Raw genomic sequence first — 22,605 nt, 5'->3', positions numbered from 1 at the left:
CCTTTTTCATGCCAGTGATGGGAAATTTAGGTGCTTTAACAAACATTAGGTAAAATACCAGCCTTTTCTTTTTTTTTAAAGGTTTTTAGTATATGTATCTAGATTTTTCCCAATTTGGCACCATATTATGCTATTTTTTAAGGATCTTGTTACAGACATAAAAGGTTTTAGGATTTGATTAACTGGATCACTGTTGTGTTTTCTTTGTACAGTCTCAATTTAATAGCTGATGTGAGGGTCTGAATTCAGGGAATTAGATCATAAACTTCTTTTTTTTTAAAGATTTTATTTATGTATTTGACAGAGAGAGAGACAGCCAGCAAGAGAGGGAACACAGGCAGGGGGAGTGGGAGAGGAAGAAGCAGGCTCCCAGTGGAGGAGCCTGATGCGGGGCTCGATCCCAGGACCCTGGGATCACGCCCTGAGCCTAAGGCAGACGCTTAACGACTGAGCCACCCAGGCGCCCCAGATCATAAACTTCTGTATCCAAGCAAACTAGAATTCTCTTAACTTCTTCCCTTTTCTTTTGTAGTGAACACTGTGTGCTGACTTGGACAGAAAGAGGAATTTATATCTTCATTCCTCAGAATGTTCAAGTTCTTTTGTGGAGTGAAGTCAAAGGTAATTATATTTTTCTTCCTTATGTAATTTTATTTTATTTTTAAAGATTTTATTTACTTAGAGAGAGAGAGAGCATGAGCAGGGTGAGGGGCAGGGTGAGTAGGCTTTTCACTGAGCAGGAAGCCCAGCGTGGGGCTCGGTCCTAGGACTACGGGATCGTGACCTGAGCCGAACATAAACGCTTAACCGACTGAGCCACCCCGGTGTCCCGTCCCTTATGTAATTTTTAATCTCAAGCTGTGAAAGATTCAGTTATCGTGGGAGAATTCTTTTGCCGTGTGAAAAGTAGAAAAATAGACTGAGGTGACATTTCTTTTAAAGATTAACGTCAGGGGTGTCACAGGCATACACTTGTGAATTTGTGTTTGGTTATTCAATTTTTCATGGATAATTTTATTTTTTATTTTTTATTTATTTGTCTTTTAAGTAGGCTCCATGCAATGGAGCCCAACACCAGGCTTGAACTCAGAACCCTGAGATCAAGACCCGGACTGAAGAGTCAGCTGCTTAAGCGACTGAGCACTCCCCCCAGCACTCCTTCGTGGATAATTTTAAAGACAATTTTCACTTATTCTTAAATATTACTAACCACTGCTAAAGATTGAATGGGTTAATTTTTTCCTTCTATTTACCCTGAATCTTTATCCCCATTAGAAGTCTTGCTTTAGCTTCCGTTTGGTGTCTTAATAAGTTGGAGGTTCAAGAAATCCTTGTTGGGGGGCACTTAGGTGGTTCAGTCAGTTAAGCGTCTGCCTTCTGCTCAGGTCCTGATCCCAGGGTCCTGGGATTGAGCCCTGCATCCGGCTCCCCGCTTAGCAGGGAGTCTGTTTCTCCCTCTCCCTCTCCCTGTGCTCCCCCTGCTTGTGCGCTCTCCCTGTCAAATAATTAAATAAAACCTTAAAAAAAAAAAGAAGTAGTAGTCCTTGTGGAAACATTATTTTACATGGCTGAGGCAGAGAAAATCAATCTCTGGTTTTTTTAGTTTAAACCAAAAATGGAAGGAATCTTGTATCATTAGCATTGCTACTCGGAGAGTGTATTTTATCTTTTTGGGTCATTTTGTACATTGTAGAAATATAAGAAAGAGGAACCATTACTTACTGATCTGATTAATACTGATTTCTTGTGGATTAAGTTGCTAAGGTTGTCTGATGAAAAGGAGTTTGTTTTTTAAAAATTGATATATACATTGTATGAGTTCAAGGTGTACAAAGTATTGATTTGATACAGTAATATAGTTAACCCTTGGACAACGTGGGATTTAGGGGCACAGACCGCTGTGCAGTTGAAAACCTGCATGTAACTTTTGTCTCCCCCAAAACTTAACTACTAATAGCCTGCTGTTGACCCGAGGCCTTGCTGGTAACAACAGCAGTTGATCAATATCCTTTGTATGTTACATGTATTATTTGCTGTATTTTTACAATAAAGTAAGCTAGAGAAGAGAACATTATTAAGAAAATCATAAGAAAGAGAAAATACATTTACTATACTGTATTAATTGAAAAAAATTCTGATATCCATGGATCTGTGCAGTTCAAACCCATGTTTTTCAAGGGTCAGCTGTATATTGCAATATGATTACTGTCTTTCGTGATGAGAACTTTTAAGCTAGTCCCTTAGCAAGTCGGCAGTATATGATACAGAATTGTTAACTGTAATCACAGTGCTGTGCATTAGATCTCTAGAACTTACTTGTCTTCTAATTGGAAGTTTGTACCCCTTGACCAATATCCCCCACCCTTCCAGTCCCTGGTTTCCACCATTCTACTCCGCTTGTTACTTGTTTGGCTTCTTAAGATTCCATTTATAAGTGAAATCAAAAGCTAGTTTTTTAAGTCCTTTCATGATGTTCTGCCAAGATAGGTATTTTCTCATGAACTGTTGATTTACATACTGTGTTAAAATCCATCCGTTGACATCAGATTGTAACTCTCAGAAATATTGTCATCTTGTCTCTAGTGTGGAGTGAGCTCTTAAAGCCCCAATTTCTTTTTACAGAAAGTAGCATTTTATTTTATTTTACTATTACTGTTTTTTTAATAATAATTTTTTATTATGTTATGTTAGTCACCATACAGTATATCCTTAGTTTTTGATGTAATGTTCCATGATTCATTATTTGCGTATAACACCCAGTGCACCATGCAATACGTGCCCTCCTTAATACCCATCACCGGCCTATCATTTTTAATTCCAGTGTAGTTAACATACAGTGTAATATTAGTTTCAGATGTACAATATAGTGATACAACAATTCTATACATCACTCTGTGCTCACCATGACAAGTGCATTCCTCAATCCTCATCACCCATTTCCTTCATTCCCCCACCAACCTCCTCTCTGGTGACATCAGTTTGCTCTGTTTCTTGGTTTGTCTCTCTCTTTTTTCCTTTGCTTAGAGAGTAGCATTTTAAACATAGAATTTTAGATAAGAGAGATGTGTTTTTGTCTCTGCCTTTTATTTTTGATCTTTTTAGAAGCGTCTAAAATATGATTTCTTCATTGAATTGCAAGTATAATAGAGATGAAATTCAGGCAAACCAAACTCAATATAAAAACTGAGTTTACTAGAATAATTGCAGTCCTTACCAACATGGAAAAGGAGTATTTGGTTAACCTTCTGTCTGTTCACCCCTGTGGGCTTTGTAGATATTCAGGATGTGGCTGTCTGCAAGAACGAGCTCTTCTGTTTGCACCTAAATGGGAAAGTTTCACATCTTTCTCTGTTGTCTGTGGAACGCTGTGTGGAACGCCTGCTGAGGAGAGGCCTGTGGAACCTGGCTGCTCGCACTTGCTGTCTTTTCCAAAATTCTGTCATTGCCAGCAGAGTGAGTCGGAGTGCTTACATGTTCACCTGGGTCGTTAGAACCAGCCTAGCCTGCAGGAGTGTGCTGCAGAGTTGCTGGTCTTTATTAGCCCTGTCTGTATGAGCTACACATAAGGCAGCAATACATCCCTAAAGGAAGCATGACGGACAAATCCAGGGGTGGGTGGAGGGTAAAAAAAAATTTTTTTTAATTTAAAAAAAAATTTATATTTTCTCAGAAACGTACTCGAATTTCAGGCCCTATGTTAAGGGGGATGATTGTGGGTACAGTAACTCTTAATTCTTAATTTCTAAGATCATTCTCGTTAGGTCTTTCACTAGCTTATTAAACCTTTTTATTTTTTATTTTTTTTAAAGATTTTATTTATTTATTCGACAGAGATAGAGACAGCCAGCGAGAGAGGGAACATAAGCAGGGGGAGTGGGAGAGGAAGAAGCAGGCTCCCAGCGGAGGAGCCTGATGTGGGGCTCGATCCCATAACGCCAGGATCACGCCCTGAGCCGAAGGCAGATGCTTAACCGCTGTGCCACCCAGGCGCCCCTTATTAAACCTTTTTAAAGCACCTTTGAGGTTTTATGTTCTCTGTTAGACCTCTTTCAGTATGTTGGCCACTGACTTTAGATTTAGTTATAAATAGTAAGCTATTCTATTTGGTTTCTACTTATCCTTTCATTAGGGAAGAAAATCTTTGACTGTGGATAAATTGGAGCATTTGAAGTCTCAGCTGGATGTCACAACCTGTAGTGATCTAATTTCTCAACTGGAAGAAGTGATCTTAAAATTTGAACCTTTGGATTCAGCTTGCAGCAGTAGAAGAAGCTCCATTTCGTCACATGTAGGTATTTTTACTTTTTAAAGGGTTTATCTGCACAGTAAGGTTTTTCTTCCTTAGGTCGTACTCACATATCTCTTAAGATCCCAAAGCTTATCTTACTTTCCGTATAGTAGATTTGGGGCAAGGCGGGGGGAGGTTGCAAAGAGGAGGCTTTCTTTCAGCTGTTGGGCAGACCTTATGAGACCTCCATTTAGGTGTGTCTTGGAGCCACATTCTGTTCCATCGTTGTTTATTGTATTCTGTTTCCAGACTTAACCTCATATAGCCTCCAGTACATTGCTCCTAATATGTGATTTCAGATGCCTTATGCTCATTGGAGTCATAGTGCAGCTCAGGATTGTCCTTGTAGCTCCCTTCTCACTGCCAGGATTCACGGAGGCAAGCTAGAGAGAGATGGTAGCGTGCTGTTGTCAGTCCGAGAGGGAGCCAGCTGCCAGGGACCTAAACCTTGCTCACCGGCTTGTTCTCTTAAACTGTAATTGTTGTTACTGACTGGCTACTTAACTCGTGTTGGTTTTTCTCTTAAAAAAAAACCATTTTTGTGTTAAAAAGGGAAGCTTCACTTTGATTTTTGGGGGATTCTTTTTATTTTTAGGAAAGTTTCAGCATCTTGGATTCTGGTATTTATCGTGTCATTAGCAGTAGAAGAGGCAGTCAGTCGGATGAAGATTCTTGTTCCCTTCATAGCCAAACCCTGTCAGAAGATGAGAGACTCAAAGAATTTGCCTCACATCAAGAAGAGGACCCGCCAGATCAGTGTTGGAGCTCACACGGAAATGAAGGTGATGATGATGTGCTTTGTTGGTCGCTGATAGGAAGCAGTTATTTTCTGTGACTTCTGTTTGCCAGGATTAACTTGTGCATTGAGTTTTCTACATGGTGTTAAGAATTTTTACTGTGTTGATAGACTTTCCATGTAGCTCTGCTTACCACTGGAAGAATGGGTTTATGTTTAGTTGTGTTTTTTCCCCTCCTGTTCAGGCTAACATTGATACAGTCCCTAATTTTGATCATGCATCAAAGTGCTGGAAAAGTTAAGAAAGGAAGTCATTAACCAAAGGAGTAGAACAATTTTATCTTGACTAACCAAATTATTTTCCATCAGGAATGAAAAATTACTACAGTTTTGGGGGCCATTGCCTTCACTTTTCGATGCTCGAGTATTCCTGTGACTGAACTGTTGAGAAGAGATTAATAGAGACTCTAAACCTTCCTTTTTGACTTATGGGGATGCAGGGTTAGTAGGAAAATGAAGGTACCTGCCTAAGTGTTTATATGTGGACCATCCCGTGCATCTTGTAAACCTGTGTTCTGCTCATTTGTATCTGGGTCAGTTGTGATTTTGGTACGGAACCCTTCATTTCCTTTGGTTTATTCATTTCAGAATTTTTTTAAAGACTAAAAAAACCTTGTGTGATTAAATTTTGTTTCTTTTCTCCCCAATTCCATTCATCAGACAGTGTTTCTCATGCTCCTGTGACATTTGAGACAGATAAGAATGAAACTTTTCTCCCCTTCGGCCTTCCGCTATCATTTCATTCTCCATCTCCTCTTGTGTCTCTTCAGGCTGTCAAGGACAGGTAAATGAGTCTTGTCACTGAATCCCGTTTCTGGTTTCACTTCAGCTGTCACGTTAGGTACTTTTGTGCCGAGAATGGAAAGACATTTAATTAATTTATTTTTTAAAAGATTTTTATTTATTTGAGAGAACTCACACGAGTGAGAGCATGGGCCGGTGGGTGGGGGGTGCGGGTGGAGGGGCAGAGGGAGAAGAAGCAGACTCCCCACTGAGCAGGGAGCCTGATGGCGATACAACACAGAGCTCGATCCCAGGACCCCAAGATCATGACCCAACCCGAAGGCAGACGCTTAAGACTGAGCCACCCCAGCGTCCCTGGAAAGACATTTTAAATGAGAAAAAATGAAAGTCTCTAGGTTATTTCTCATATAACCTGTTATCTGAGGTTATTAACTACTCATTTCCATCTTGGGCACTTTAGCTTCCCTCTTTGAGTAATTGGATATTTGAGTTGTTAAAATGTGTCCTCCACCCCAGACAGAGCAAAAGTTTGAAAAGTCTGTTTTTTCCGGGGCGCCTGGGTGGCACAGCGGTTAAGTGTCTGCCTTTGGCTCAGGGCGTGATCCCGGCGATCTGGGATCGAGCCCCACATCAGGCTCTTCTGCTATGGGCCTGCTTCTTCCTCTCCCACTCCCCCTGCTTGTGTTCCCTCTCTCGCTGGCTGTCTCTATCTCTGTCAAATAAATAAAATCTTTAAAAAAAAAAAAAGTCTGTTTTTTCCTCATCCCTGGTAGGAACAGTTTCCATATATATTATTCGTCATTTCTTGATCCTTTCTCAGTTTGAGCTCAACATTGGAGACTCTCTGGAAGATTTCCTAACTACTCCATGGGCCTAGAACTGGCATTTAAGTATGAGAGAAGAGATTTTGTAAAGCTACTTAACTGCTTTTCTGAGTCTTACTGGATACCTTTATGTTTTTTGGTTTTTTTAAAATTTTAATTCCAGTATAATTAACATACAGTTATATTAGTTTCAGATATACAATATAGCGATTCAATTACCGGATGCAGTTTTGCTTGTAAAAGAGTGACTAGTTAGCCACTGAGTTTATTGGAGAAATTCTGTTACTTCTCTGGCCACCATGGGGCGGTGATCACATGGCCTCCTTTGCCTAAGTTGACAGAAACATTGTAGACATAGCTGGAGTTAAAGACTTTTTCTTTAGCACTGAATCAAAGCAGTTTAGTAAATGAAGTGAATCTTTATTCTGTAAATTTTATGTGGACCTTATATGAAATACATAGTTGAAGTTGCTGTGAGTATAGTCTTTCTTTTTTTTTTTTTTTTAAAGATTTTATTTATTTATTCGACAGAGATAGAGACAGCCAGCGAGAAAGGGAGCACAAGCAGGGGGAGTGGGAGAGGAAGAAGCAGGCTTATAGCGGAGGAGCCTGATGTGGGGCTCAATCCCATAACGCCGGGATCACGCCCTGAGCTGAAGGCAGACACTTAACCGCTGTGCCACCTAGGCGCCCCTAGTCTTTCTTTTTATTAAGTCCGAATTGCCTTTCTAGAACTAACAGGGACATAGAGAACTCAGGTGCTAAATTTTTCATTCTTGGGAGTAATGAGGTTTTTTTTCATAGTAGTTTTTCGGTATTTGACTTCCAGTGTTTCTAGCTTTGTACGTAAAACTACTGAGAAGATTGGCACCCTTCATACAAGCCCTGATCTGAAAATAAGACCAGAACCCAAGGGTGATGAGCAGTTATGTGAAGAGGAGATGAGTCCAGTCACCTGTGCAAAGGAAGAAGACCCTGAGTAAGCTCTTGCATATAAATCTGGGTAAATGCTAGAGGGTGTAGCTGCCATTTTGAGGAAAGCCCTAGACTCTGTGCTATTGGAGAAGGCACACTTGTTCAGTGAAGATTGTAGCTCATGAAAAATGTGAATACCATAAAGTAGGTGTTGGAAAATGATATGTATCCGTGGCAAACCTTTTGAGAGAGTTCTAAGTTAGCACCTCTTTCGTCTTTGCCCTGCGTAACCTCCCTCCCCTCCAAATCTCTTCAAACTTCTGGGATGTTAGAGAAGAAGATTAGATTACGAGTAGGACGACCAACGATCGAGGCCTTGTCCTTGCTGTGCCTCTGACGAGCATGTGACGTTGGGTAAGTCAGTAAGGCTCTCTGGTCTGTAAGATGGCAGCATTGACATTGAGGTCTTGTCATGTACCTTCATATGATATGCTGGTGGCATAGGCCTTGCATGGTGAAGTTGTAGCAGAGCCCTTGGTCTGGCACAGTGTGAAGTGTCTGTCCAGCTGGGCTCTCCTTTAACTCACAGTTCAGGTCATCTGAGCATGACAAGCACGCAAGCTCAGCACTTACCCAGAGATTGAGAGCCTCACAGGCCCAGTGTATGTGGACAGTCAGATGAAATAGAATAGTCTGTGAATCCATGTATTTAAAGGAAAAACTGCAGGTATTGCTGTGGCATTGAAAGCAGCCCTCAATCTGACCTTAGCCCGCCTTTCCAGCCTTATTTCCAGCCATACCCTTCCAGGCGCTCTGAAGTCCAGTCCTGTCAGAGCGCTCGGTCGGTACGCTTCACTGCCTTTCCTCATGTTGTTTGTTTCACCTGCACTCCCCACCCCCTTCCCCTTTTTTCCTAACACACATGCTGCCTCCGGGGAAGGCATCCCTTGATTGCCTCATGAGAATAATTATTCCTTTTACCATGCTTTAATAGCACAACGCTTGTGTTGCTCCTTAGCATTCATTGTGTTCTCATTTGTGTTACAGTTAGTTGTTCACATACCTTTCTTTTTCACTTGAGCTTACTCATTTTGAAGCCCTGGACCATTTTTATACTCCTCTGTTTGTGTCACATAATATTAAGTACAATACTTGCCATTTAGTAAGCACTTAGAAACACTTGTCTCAGGATGCTCTAATCCCCTCTAACTCTTCTCACACCTTTCTAGGGGCAAAAAAGAAGTAATTAGTCAATCTCCAGAAGAGGACAAGCTCCGAGAGCTCAAAGTAGCAACAGCAAAAGCAATGTGAGTATTTGTGAACGAGAGTTTCATAGTGAATGGGAATGACTTTGAGGTCATCAGTAGTGGTCCTGAGACAGTGTGGGGGCAGAGGTAGTCTCATTTGTAATTGAAATTCAACAGTTAGCCTTAAAGTTAACACTCTCTGTATGATCATCTTGCTGAGATAATTGTTGAGGGTTGAAAAGTAACATTTATTCCCAATAAATATGTTTTATCCAGTACGTTCGTTTAGCAAGAAATAGTTTGTTTTAAAAAAAATACATGGAGCATCAGTTTCATATTTGTCTGTCTTGTGTAGGACCAAACTACAGGACCCACTGGTTTTGTTTGAACCCACGTCTCTGAGGATGGTCTTACAGGAGTGGCTTTCACAGTTAGAGAAAACATTTGCCGTGAAGGACTTTTCAGGTATTTCAGATACTGGCAACTCAGCCACGACATCAAACCAGGATATGCTGTCGTTTGACGAGTCAGAAAAGGAAATGTTAGATGAAGATAATGAAAAAGAAACAAGAGACCCTTTAGGCAATGAAGAACTTGTTGCTCCAACAGCATGTGAATCTACAGGTGGTCTGAGGGAGCCCCTGGCTGACCTTTTCCAAGTATGTTCTCCGTGCACCATAGCTAACGGTCTTCAGAAGGACCTGGCTGAATTGACAACGTTGTGTTTGGAATTGAATGTATTGAATTCTGAGACCAAAAGCACAAGTGGACATGTGGACCATACCTTGCAGCAGTACTCTCCTGAAATTCTGGCTTGCCAGTTCATAAAGAAGTACTTTTTTCTCTTGGACTTGAAAAGAGCAAAGGAGAGTATCAAGCTTAGTTACGCAAACAGTCCTTGTGTTTGGGATACTTTTATTGAAGGATTGAAAGGTAATAATCAGATTGCCTTCTCAAATAGAAATTAGTGTAGAGCACAATAACATCTTAGCATTTTCTCATTTAAAGAGGAAGACTTAAATACAAAGTCACTTCTGTTCTGGTCAGCCTCCATTCTGTTTCCCACTCAATTTAATTTTTAATAGTTCTTCAAGCATTGATTGCATTTGCAATGGTATTATAAGAAATTCATTTTATTTCTCTCCCAGTCATACTTAGAAAATGTATATAGCAATGTTGGGAAGTTGGGTAAAACATTTTATAAATGCAGATAAATAAAAACAAGTAAATCCTTTATGTGACTTACTAATGCAGAGATAATCTATGCCGTTTATTGAGTGCTTATTGTTCATCAGATATTATGCTAAACACTTCATAGGCATCATCTCATTTCTTTGCTTATAAATCTCTTCAGAGTAGATGGTGTTATTCTATTTAATGGGTGAAGAAACTGAGGCACAGAAAGATTGTAATAGTTGAGTAGGCTGAACTGCTGTAGTAAATACCTCGTAATCAGTCAGATACAGTAGAAGTTTATTTTTTGCTCCTATCACTCCAGGACAGGTTCCAGGTCAGTGGGAAGCTCTCTTCCATGTGGTAATCCAAAGTTCCAAGTTTCTTCCATATTTTTGAACTCCATCTTCCTTGGGGCTTGTGATTGAGAATGGATTGCTATGTCCGGGGAAATGCACGTGGAAGGGGCAGAAATGCTATGCCCTCTTAGAGGCCTGACCTTGTAGTGCGTGACATCTCTCCTGTTCAGGTTCCATTGGTGAGAATTCTGTCACATGGTCTCCCTCCCTGCGAAGGAAACTGGGAAATGGAAGCTATTCAGGGGTCTAGAAGGAAGGAAACAGGGGAAGAGCTTGCGTGTCTGCCTCAGGGATTTTGGTGGACAGGCAGCAGTCGTCATTTCACGCTTGACTGAAAGTGTGTGTCTTCCTCCTGTGGAAACCAGCTCTCATACCTCAGACCATGCATGTTCTTCCCACTGTACAGCCCCACGTTTTTGAATAATTGATTTAGAAGCAAAAGTTAACAGTCACAGGTACAGATGTATTTTTATATTGTCTGACTTAAAGATCTTCTAGTTTTCTAGAAACGTGATCTGTAGTTATGCTCTGCTTCAGTTCACATTTAGTTAAAAGCCTAAGAAATGATTTCAGTTTCTTTCTCTGAGTTGAGGTAGACTTTTGTGTGAAATAAAAACATTTATTTCTCTTCCAGTAGGTTCAAATGTTTCACATTTTTACTTAGTGGAACTTTGCAATATCTTTCTCTTATGTGATCATACCCAACCCTGAAAAGAGTCTCATCAGCCCGAGTAGTTGTTAACTTATTACCAGAGCTGGCTAGAGCCAGCGGGTTGGGTATTTTGAAATGATGCAGCTGCTTGCTTGAATTTAGGGAGAGACGTTTGGCTTAGCCCCCACCCGATTATAAAGCTTGCCGTCACGTCTCTAGCTCTAAATGCCGTCCGCCTTCTCTGAATTTGTTCAAGTACTTACTGCCTGACGCAATCAAATAGGCAATAATGAAACTGGGAAAAAATGGTTTTAAAAAACTGTGTATCAGAAATTGAAGGTTGTGTTTTTAGAAATGATCTGAATAGGTTCCACCCTTTTGCTAATGAGGTAAGTAAGGAAGACAGTTTTTGGAGCTGTTCTTGGGGATTGGTCTTCAGAGCCAGTTGAAAACTACTTCAAAAAACTCATCTTAGGGGCTCCTGGCTGGCCTAGTCGGTGGAGCGTTCAACTCTTGATCTCTGGGTTGTGAGTCCGAGCCCCACGTTGGGTGGAGAGATTACTTGAAAATAAAATCTTAAAAAACTCACTGCAGATTCATATATGTGTGTGTGTATAATATATATATATTTTTTTAATTACAAGTAGTTTCAACTAGATGATCACTCACACTTGGCTATCACTGATATGTATTAAAAATAGGTGAAATTTTAAGTTAATTTATTTTGTTCAAAATGATGGAGTAGGGGCACTGGTTGTAGGATAAATGAGAAATTTGGCCTTGATGGTAGATATAGATGCATGTGTCACACACACACGCACACACATATATATATACACACACATATTTTATTGATTTAGTACGTAACACATATATGCTAATAATATATGTTATTCTTTTTTGAGGGTGATAGTGGCTTATATATTGGTTATATGTTCTTTACTCTTGTCTAAAAATTACAGTGTGCTTTGCCTCCCAATTTGATTTTAAGGTCTTTAAAAGTAGGTCTTGCATCTTGTTCTTTTTTGTCTGTCCTTCAGTGCTTAAACATTGTGCCATGCACCCAGTAGGTCCATGATTAATGATTGTTGAATGAATGTGTTCATGAACTGAATATTTATAGCTATGAGATGAAAGGAAAAGTGTGTGCTTTATCTTTCAGAAATGGCAAGTTCCAATCCTACATATATGGAGATGGAAGAAGGAGACCTACCAACAAAATTAAAGTTACTGAATGACTCAGTCACCTTTGACAATCCTTTGTTGATTGCTTATGCTGCCCGGTAAGTTGTCGTATATGTTGTTTATATGAATAAAGCATGTGTTTTTTTGTTTGTGTCTTAATCTCTAAAGTTTTACTCAGTTGCCTGGTGGGCAGTGTCCTGTTATTTTTGTTCCTAATAAGTGCTTAGACGGTGTAGCCAGGTTACATCATCTCACTGGAGTTGGAAACTAACTTGTTGTGTCTTTAAATGCAGATTGTGTGAGAAGTTTGGAGAATCTGCCCTTCGGTCCTTAATCAGGTTTTACCCATCTATTATGCCTTCGGATGTCATGCAACTTTGTCACCGTCATCCTGCTCAGTTTTTGGCCTATTTAGACAGTCTGGTGAAATCGAGGCCTGAAGATCAACGGTGAGAAGGCGAGAACATTTGCAGACTCCCCTTTGCTTTGATAGGGCATTGTTTCCCTCGTGGAAGCCGTTGTAATGTTTTTATTGCCAACTGTCACAGAGCTGAGGCCCCTACTATGGAAGAGGATGATTGTAGTCATTATCCTTCTGTCACAGCCCACAGCATGCACCGGAAATGTGCGCATAGCACGCTTCTCCCCCCCCACCCCCCACCCCAGGATTCTGAGGTGATCAGTGTAAAATCCCTGCTTCAGGGGACGCCTGGGTGGCTCAGTCGTTAAGCGCTGCCTTCGGCCCAGGGCATGATCCCAGGGTCCTGGGATTGAGCCCCGCATCTGGCTGCCTGTTCCGCTGGGAAGCCTGCTTCTTCCTCTCCTACTCCCCCTGCTTGTGTTCCCTCTCTCGCTGGCTGTCTCTCTCTGTCAAATAAATAAATAAAAAAATCTTAAAAAAAAAAAAAAAAGCCCTGCTTCAGGTCCTCCACTAAGATAAGCTTCCTTATTGTTTCTGCCGGTGAGTGGGTTTATTGCGACCTCTTTATTGATAATATCCCTGCTTTTTGTGGGATTTCATCTTTTTGTAGATCTCAGTTCCAGCTCTTTGTTTCTGTTTTAGATCAAGGCCTCATTCCCTATTTCCACATGGCCCTTGGTTGTTGAAACTGGCAACATCCCACCACTACCTTTTTTCCTCTGATCTATTTACATGTGCCATACTAGCTTTTATTTCCCTCCCTCTCTCTCTCTCTCTTTGGCCTTTTGGCATTTTCCTTATTATCTTGAGCTCAGCTGTTCATTTAAAAGGCTGTCAGATTTTCACCTGCATTTCTAGACATTTTGTAGCAGAGCATTTTCATCTACTGTTTTGATCCCCTGATAACATTTTCTTCACATTCCCACATATTATGTCTCCTTTCTCAGCATCAAGATTGGTGATTTTTGTCCCCAACTTTCTTTTAGGCCGTCCTTCCTTGAGTCCCTTCTACAACCAGAGTCTTTAAGATTGGATTGGCTGCTTTTGGCCGTGTCCCACGATGCCCCTCCAAACGCAAGCACAATGGACAGTGAAGGCAACCCCAGGTACAAAAGTTCTCTTTCTAAGCTCTCATGTTCTTTTGGAATGGAACGGCTTTATTCACATGGAGCGTTCTGGGCTTTCTTTGGGAACAGCTATGGAAGAGTCATGATAGTAATGCGACTGAGTGTACGTCTTAGTAGTTCTGAATGTTTTTACAAGAATCTGATGATTCCTCTCAGAAGAATTCACATCCCTGCACAATTTTGCACATGATTTCAGGTTAAACTGACCCCCTGAAGCTCTTTCATGAATCCACATTAAGAGTAGTCAGTGAATCAACCTGTATCAGAGGGAGAAAATTACATGTTTTCTTTAGACATAGCTTCATTGGGGACTTAAAAAAAAAAGTATTTATAAAAAAATACACACTGATACATGTAATGTATTAGAAATGTTCATTGTGTTTTCCTTTAGGAGAAGCTTTTTAAAAGTCCCCCAAGTACCTATCTTAATATGCCTAGACAAAAGGTCTAGAAGGACATATAATGGTTATCTGAGAGTGATGAATTATAGGCTTCTTTCTTTTGCTTTTGATTACTTAAAATGTCTAATTTTAAAAAAATAAACAGGTAATTGATTTTACTGGAGATACAGAATTGGCATAAATTAAAATTACATATTTGAATATTATGATTAATATCCTCAAGCTAAGTTTACTAACAACTATACAGCCTTCTGTAGAACGTCCTACTGCTGGCTTGGTTAAATAGATAAGTATTAAGTTTGGTTTAAAAAAAAAAGAATACTCAACTTTCCTAAACCCTTGCCAGAATTAACCATTTACAAAACAAAACAAAAAACTTTGTTAATTTGACAGGTGAAAAAGTAGCAGTTAATATATGACATTTCTTTTACTAATAGTGGGACTGATGAATCTTTATTAATTGTTGAATATTTGTTAATTGTTTTTTTCTACTTTGTAAAGTGTTTATTTTTGTCCTTTGTACATTTATCTTTTGGGTTCATAGTGTTTTAAAATTTTAGGAATTATTTATATAATAAAGATATTAACATGTTCCCACTTAAAAAACAAAAACCTCAATCAATCAGCGGACTATGCCCAAAACTTTAGAGACATCTAAGGAAGCAGGCACCAAATGTTTACAGAGCCACAGAGAAATTTTAAGTACCACAGTAGACTAGTGATAAAGAAGGCCTTTATCCTGTGAAAAGTATTTAGTGCCTTACACGTCATATAAATATAGTGAGCTGCTTACAGCTTTATGCATATAGCTGATCCTGTCCAGGGTTTATGGCAAGAAACTAAAGAGGAATTGTTGCCCCAATTTGGATGAGTGGAATACAGTGAGAGAAGAAGTATAACCAGATTTACATATAACTAGATGAATGTAGTTACCAAACAGGAAATAAAACCTGTCAGTGGCAGATAAACATATAACAAATAAACAGGTATTTGTATAAGAAAAATAGCTATTTTTAATTTTTTGAGAGTCAAGTAGAAATGTTTGAAAAATATAATAATGGAACAAATAAAATTAAACTCTATTTTTCTCTATTAGATGATGGATAAACATTTTGTAGAATGTATTTCCTCTTCAGTTTACTGAGAGCTTTTCATTTCACAGGCCTCATTCCCACTTGTCTTCGTGGGGTTACAGTCAGCTGATGCTTCACCTCATTAAACTACCTGCAGATTTTACAACCAAAGAGAAAATGACTGACATCTGTAGGTCTCATGGGTAAGTGAGAATTTTTTTTAGAAGCTGAAGTTAAGGGGCGCCTGGGTGGCACAGCGGTTAAGCGTCTGCCTTCAGCTCAGGGCGTGATCCCGGCGTTACGGGATCGAGCCCCACGTCAGGCTCTTCCGCTATGAGCCTGCTTCTTTCTCTCCCACTCCTCCTGCTTGTGTTCCCTCTCTCGCTGGCTGTCTCTATCTCTGTCGAATAAATAAATAAAATCTTTAAGAAAAAAAAAAGTTTAAAAAAAAAAAAAAGAAGCTGAAGTTAAGATTTGAATCGTCTCAGTTAATAGCTCTGTAGCGAAGCACTTGAATTGGTATGCTTTATCATTTGGGAATTCTCTTTACTATGGAAAAGTACCTTTTGTTTTAAGTGATAGTAGAGTAAACATCTTTTTCCTTTTAAATTTTGTGCATATATTTTCTTTGTGTAGAAGAGACTGGCCCTTGCTAATTCCTCTCTCCCCCTGGTCCTTAGTGCTAGCCCCAGTTCTCGGGCACTCAGCTGGTATTTAAGCACCAGACTGTGTGATAAGAGTTACAGTTGATACAGGGTTCTCGAGAAGGGGGAGATCAGAATGTGCTCAGCAGAAGTGCTGGTGAAGGACTTAAGGAGGAGGCGAAACTTTGGAGGTTAAAGCCCTGAAGGCTGGACAGGATTCGTATTGATAAAGGAGCCCAAGAGGAGGACAGGGCAGGTGGAGCAGGGCATGAGAGACTGACATTCTTTTTGTCTGTACCACATATCAGGTTTTGTTTTTTTTTTTAAAGATTTTATTTATTTATTTGACAGAGATAGAGACAGCCAGCGAGAGAGGGAAACACAAGCAGGGGGAGTGGGAGAGTCAGAAGCAGTCTCCCAGCGGAGGAGCGTGATATGGGGCTCGATCCCATAACGCCGGGATCACGCCCTGAGCCGAAGGCAGACGCTTAACGACTGTGCCACCCAGGCGCCCCTCACATATCAGTTCTTTATTGCCTGGAAGTGTTATCTTATGGCTCCACCTGGATTATAATCTTTTGGAGATAGGGACCTCATAATGCCTTAATTCATACAGTGGTAGGTACTGGATACATATTTGTGCATTGACAATAAGGGATGAGACTAGCCAGGTGTGGTGGGTGATGAAATCATGTAGGACCTTGAAAGCTCATCAGAAGAATTTAGTTATCAGTAGAGACCTTTAGACTTTGGGGTACAAAAATGACATGATAAAAGTGGAGCTTTCTGGAGATCATTTCTGGTGTCATACATGAGAAGGGTTGGAGACAGGAGGGGCAGCTAGGAAGCTGTTGGCAGTAATTCAGGTATGACTGAATTGGTGATTAGTAGGGCAGCAGAAGGCGCACATTCTGAAGGAAATGGGACATTCTGAAGGAAAATGCAGTGGGACTTACAGACAAACGGGTATAGCAAGTGAAGGAGGTGGGGAAGAGTCAAGGAAAACTTCCATAGTTTGCATATTTGGGGAAGAAATCTGAAAGTTTATAAAGTATATAAGGTTGCAATTTCATAATTGGTGCTTGGCCTCAAATGTCAGAATTTATCTCTAGCTTTTTTTCTTTTTTTTTCTTAAACACTCCAGATCGGGGCGTCTAATAGAACACTCTGTGATAATGGAAATATTCTACTGCATTGTCCAATATGGTAGCCACTAGCCACTTTGGCTGTTGTAAACTTGAAAGATGGATTAGTCAGCGGAAGAACTGACTTCATTTAATTTAAAGTAGCCACATGTGGCTAGCATCTACTATATTGGACAGCACAGCTCCAGATAAATTCACTATTTTGATTCCTTTCTTCAACTTTGTTGCCTTTAAAGTTTCTGGCCTGGATATCTTTCTCTTTGTCTGGAGCTGGAGAGAAGAAGAGAGGCCTTCACCAACATTGTGTACCTGAATGATATGAGCCTGATGGAAGGGGACAATGGTATGTAAATCCCAACTGGTTACTCTTGGTTGGAGTATTTTAGAAGTCACTGCAAACTTTCCAGTAAAGAAATTTGGTGAACATTTCGATGATCCTGATTGTAATTCTGTAGTTCTAGCTAGTGGTCACATTTGTGGAGGTTTTTGTTTGTTTGTTTGTTTTGTTTTGTTAGTTTTTCTCTATACCACTTAATATGTTATGAAATCATTATTAGGAATAAACGAAGGCAGCTGTTCTATTAATGAGTGCCTACTGCGTGTTACCCACTATACTAGGTCCTTCTTTGTTTGCCGTTGGAATAGTTACTGTTATTTCTGTTTTATGGAAGTTATAACTGAGGCCTAGAGGAAGGACGTTGGTTTCCCCAGAGCCATACCGCTGGTGGAGCAGGTGTTCAGACCCAGGTGTGACTCTCTCTAAAGTTTGTGTTCAGATTCTTCTCTCAGCACCGCGTTGCTTCTTACACAGCCAGATGTTAGATACCATCAAAATGAACTTAAAAAGGAGAGCCAGTCAGCTTTCCCTAAGCCTTCACAGGTATTTAGATAATGAAAAAAAATTTGTTTTGTAATTTTCATGAATCCAACAGAGATAAAATGACAATCAGAAGGCCAGGCTTTGACACACTGATATCTGAGGCCTGAGAGTCCGTCTTGGGTGTTCTGTAGTGTTGCTTTATTCGTCTCAGTGCAAAGATGCCAACTGCGTGACATCAGGGTCCTTCATTCAGCAGTGTGACCTACAGCCTGGTTCAGCCCTGTTGGTGTAGGAGAGGGAAAGTTGGAACGGGGCAGAGAAGCCAGTTGACTGGCAGGTGTTAGCTTCAGATGTCCCAACTATCGCAAAAATTACTGAGATCATCTCAGTTTCAGAAATGAAGAAGAGGGCCAGGTGGTTCTGCAGGACTAGAGCTGTAGGCTTGGATACGCTCCTGAAAAATAACCAGAATAGTTAAGATAGACATTGTTTATATTTTTCAAGTTGTAACATGATGTTTATTATAAAAACTGAAAATTCAGGAAGCATAAAGAAAAAAATAAGTATCACTTAAAATCCTTTCTACCCAGATAAAAGGACTCTGAGTATTTGTTAAAGTAATAATAGCAGCTGTTCTTACCCTTGCTGTATTAAATGGGGGTCTTTTCTTGGCACTTCTGTTACCCCATAACTCATATTAATCACTCTTCAAGGCATGTTGGTTTTACTGCCAGATGTAGATCTCCCATCTGTATACCTCCTTTTGCTCCAGCACCAGCTCTGCTCCTAGCTACTTGCCCAGATGGCTGCGGTAAGCTCAGGATCAGTCATCTGGTTTCCATTCTCTCCCACCTTTAATCCATTTTCCCTATAGCAGCCAGAGGGGTTCTTTTACAAAAATTGGATGATGTGGCTCTCCTCCTTGAAGCGCCTTACGTGGAACTCAGAATAAGGCCCAGGCCTTTGTGCGCTGTAGACCTTTCTTTGAGTTCTTGAATTCAAGTCAGTTTGCCTTCCATGTTCCCTTTGTCAGAAATGTAGGTTCCTTCACCCTCGGTTCCTGACGCCCTGTGACCTCAAGCTGCCCATACATGAGCCACAGGCATGTGCTCTCTAAGCTTGCCTGGTCTTTCAGCTCTCTGCTTACCTGCCCATCCTCATGGAGTCCTTCTCAGATCTCAGATCCTCCCCCAGACCTGCCGTTCTCTGTAATGGTTCCCTGATCTTTAGTGCACTTAGCCCAGTTTATAAGTACAGATTTATTTCTGTGTTTATCTCGGTTCTGCCCCCTTTACTAGACTGTGAGCTCCGCAAGAGTGCAGAGCTCATGATGTCTGGTTGGTCCCTCACTGCACCTTGGGTGCCTGGTGTAGGCTATATAGCTGGGGAATTCCTGAGTGAGCAAATGAATGAAGGATTTTGGAGATAATTTTGTGACTTCTTATCATGGATTATTTATTCAACAAATGTTCAGAAAATAACTTTGTCAGGATGGTAAGATTATGTTCTTATGTTTTGGTATTAAATGTTTTCACAGATGGTTTGACCATCTCCTGTACGCAGGCAGCGTGCTGAGAGCCGTTAGAGCCAACATTTGTGTGTTCCTGTGTGTGTGTGTGTGTAGGTTGGGTCCCAGAGACCGTGGAGGAATGGAAGCTTCTCCTACATCTCGTACAGAACAAGAGCACAAAGCCAGCCCCACAGAAGTTACCAAATGGGAACTTCAGTGATGGGCCTTCTCCCATCAACGTGGAAAATGTGGCACTCTTGTTAGCTAAGGCCATGGGCCCAGATCGGGCCTGGTCGCTGCTACAGGAATGTGGTTTGACCCTGGAGCTGTCAGAGAGGTTTACCAGAACCTGCGATATCCTAAGGATTGCTGAGAAAAGGCAGAGGTAATACTTGTCATGCCCTTGTTGTGCCCTTTTCCACAGGTGCTTGGGGAAAGTAGAAGCTCACAGATTTTCAGAAGGGGGTGGGGCTCTGGAGATGACTCAGCCCCAGGCCCTCACTAACAGCTGAGGGGGCTGAGACTCATCTGATGAGAGGAGCCTAAAGTAATGTTGTATTTCACAGTCATGACCAAGACACTGTCCAGATCAGTGTGGATACCCAAAGCTGACGTGTACTAGTTCTCGAAGACAGTATTAGTACCAAATGTCAGATTGTCTCAGGGCTATTTTTGTTTTTGTTTCCATCTTGGTAAAACACAGATAACGTAAAATTTACCATCTTAACCATTTTTAAGTGTTTGGTTCAGTAGTGTTAAGTATATCCATATTATCTTGTAAAACTTAAACTTTACCTATTAAACAACAACTCCTCATTACCCCCTCCATGCAGCTTCTGGCAGCCACCAGTCTGCTTTCTGTCTCTGTAATTTTGACTGCAGTAGTCTCCCCTTATCCAAGGGGGATATGTTCCCCAAGATCCCCAGTGGATTCCTGAAGCCATAGATATACTGAACCCCTATAGGTACTGTGTTGTTTCCTATACATGCATACCTATGATAAAGTTTAACTTATAAAGTAGACACAGTAAGAGATTAATAATAACTAAAAAATAGAACAGTTCTAACAGCATACTGTAATAAAGATAATGTGAATGTGGTCTTTCTCTCTCTGTGTGTCTCAAAATAATCTTATTGTACCATACTCACCCCTCTTCTTGTGATGATGTGAGATGATAAAAGGCCCACATGATGAGATGAACTGAGGTGAAAGACATGGGCATTGTGACGTAGTGGTAGGCTATTCTTGACCTTCTGATAATATGCCAGAAGGAGGATCATTTGCTTCTGGACCATGGTTGACCATGGGTATCTGAAACCATAGAAAACAACACTGTGGGTAAGGGAGGACTCTTGTATTATAAGTATCTTATATAAGTGGATTCATATGGTGCTTGTCTTTCTGCAGCTGGCTTATTTCACCTAGCATAATGTTTTCAAGGTTCATTCATATTCTAGCGTGTGCTAGAATTTTCTTCTTTTTTAGGGTTGAATAATACTCTGTTTTGTGGATATACCACGTTTTGTTTATCCATTCATCTGTATTATGGACACTTGGGATGCTTCCACCTCGTGGCTCTTATGAGTGTTGCTGCTATGAACACAGATTGTACAAATGTCCCTTTGAGACCCTGCTTTCAGTTCCTTTGGGTGTGTGCCCACAAGTGGAATTGCTAGATCATACGGAATTCTATTTTTAATTTTTTGAGGAACTTTCATACTATTTTCTATAGGGGTTACACCATTTTACATTCCCACCAATAGTGCACAAGGGTTCCATTTTCTCCATATTCTCAGCAACCTGGTAATTTTCTTTTTGATAGTAGCCATCTTAACGGGCACCAGGTGAGAAGTCACTGTGGTTTTGATTTGCATTTCCCTAATGATTAGTGATGTTGAGCATCTTTTCATATGCTTGTTGGCTGTTTGTATATCATCTTTGGAGACCTGTCTGTTCATGTCCTTTTGCCTATTTTTTAATCGCATTGGTTTTTTTTTTTCTTTTTTGATGTTATATGAATTTTTTGTGTGTTCTGGATATTAACCCTTTATCAGATACATGATTTGCAAATATTTTCTCTTATAGGGCAGGATGCCTTTTCACTCTGTTGATTGTGTCTTTCGATGCACAGAAACAGTTTTTTGTATCCTTTAGTTCTGTGTGGGTTTTAAAAAGTTTTGTCAAGAAAGAACAATGAAAACTAAATGCACTTGTTTCTTTTCTTTGGGATTTCAGAGCCTTGATACAAAGCATGCTTGAAAAATGTGATCGGTTTCTCTGGTCTCAGCAGGCCTAGTGGAAGAAGATTCAGCAAATGGTCACAACATTTTGAGAAAAACTGAATCATGCTCCTGAACCTCGTGAGTGCATTTGCTGTTGAAGGAAAGGTACCACCTGAAAACCTTGCCGCCTTACCTGGGGCATTTTTGTCAGTGTCTGTAACTTCTGCACTTGGGGCTCTATCTGTGACTTCGGTGTTTCTCAACAAGGGTTGAATTTTGAAAGTAATCAGTCCTCGTTTGCTGAAGTGAAGTCCTCTGGGAAAGTTCACAGCTGTGCAGGCCTTATTCTGAACTACAGTATTATTTTCTCCTTGCTAGTGGATTGGGGGAATTATTTTCCTATTGTGACTCTTGTAGGGAGCATAAGTTTCTCATCCTGGTTGCATGAAGACAGATAAAGTTAACTGACAGGAGTTGAATTGTTTTTATATTTTATCTGGAATAGTTGAGAATTTACTGAAATAAGACCTGGCGGAATGGAATTAACATATCAAACAAGTGAAACACTGAAAATTCACATTAGGTATTTACATGAAATGACCCCATATTTAAATTGAGCTAATTTAAAATATATTTTTCCCAGTATTTGACATTTTCTGATCTGAACCTCTATGCAAATGATTAATTTATTACTGGAAATGTTTTATTTCTAATTTTTCCTAAATGGTGGTCCAAAGGAATCATGCACTTTTAAAAATTATTTTTTAAAAGCCATAATAAAAGAAAGCTAAGTACTAACAAAGACTGTAGTAGGTGCTTGTGTCATTTAAGCCATGTTCTAGAATGCCTTCGTCAGGCTCCGGTACATTTGCATAGCATGTTACATTAATAATAAATGTAAAATCTATTAAGTTTTTATTTGAATAGATACAGATCTGAGGTTTATCGTGAGCAATTTGCAGGAAGGTGTGGGGTCAACTCAATGTGGAGTAAGAAAAGTGTTGGATACGTTGAATGATTCACTTCTTTTTTTTCATTCATAACACAGCCAGAGAGCT

At 40.2% G+C, this 22,605-nt stretch overlaps 1 protein-coding gene across 5 annotated transcripts in view; it reads left to right on the top strand.

Moving 5' to 3' along the window:
* The window catches only part of HPS5 (HPS5 biogenesis of lysosomal organelles complex 2 subunit 2), a 46,886-nt gene extending 24,537 nt beyond the window's left edge, over positions 1 to 22,349 (top strand). For all 5 annotated transcript variants that reach the window (XM_045808647.2, XM_045808646.2, XM_045808649.2 and 2 more), the window contains exons 9-23: positions 533 to 621; positions 3,275 to 3,453; positions 4,130 to 4,288; positions 4,884 to 5,070; positions 5,745 to 5,868; positions 7,482 to 7,631; positions 8,797 to 8,874; positions 9,170 to 9,747; positions 12,161 to 12,281; positions 12,477 to 12,632; positions 13,591 to 13,710; positions 15,295 to 15,408; positions 17,231 to 17,337; positions 19,439 to 19,709; positions 21,561 to 22,349. In XM_045808647.2, the coding sequence (XP_045664603.2) occupies positions 533 to 621; positions 3,275 to 3,453; positions 4,130 to 4,288; positions 4,884 to 5,070; positions 5,745 to 5,868; positions 7,482 to 7,631; positions 8,797 to 8,874; positions 9,170 to 9,747; positions 12,161 to 12,281; positions 12,477 to 12,632; positions 13,591 to 13,710; positions 15,295 to 15,408; positions 17,231 to 17,337; positions 19,439 to 19,709; positions 21,561 to 21,621 (2,494 nt within the window). In that variant the 3' untranslated portion in view covers positions 21,622 to 22,349. The remainder of the gene's footprint in view (positions 1 to 532; positions 622 to 3,274; positions 3,454 to 4,129; positions 4,289 to 4,883; positions 5,071 to 5,744; positions 5,869 to 7,481; positions 7,632 to 8,796; positions 8,875 to 9,169; positions 9,748 to 12,160; positions 12,282 to 12,476; positions 12,633 to 13,590; positions 13,711 to 15,294; positions 15,409 to 17,230; positions 17,338 to 19,438; positions 19,710 to 21,560) is intronic.
* Positions 22,350 to 22,605: the final 256 nt, after the last annotated feature.

This window comes from Ursus americanus, chromosome 24 (assembly GCF_024610735.1).
Source record: "Ursus americanus isolate L20-20 chromosome 24, mUrsAme1.1.p, whole genome shotgun sequence".
Classification (NCBI taxonomy): domain Eukaryota; kingdom Metazoa; phylum Chordata; class Mammalia; order Carnivora; family Ursidae; genus Ursus; species Ursus americanus.
Note: the sequence above shows the minus strand (reverse complement) of the source record. Positions and strands in the feature narration are given on the sequence as shown.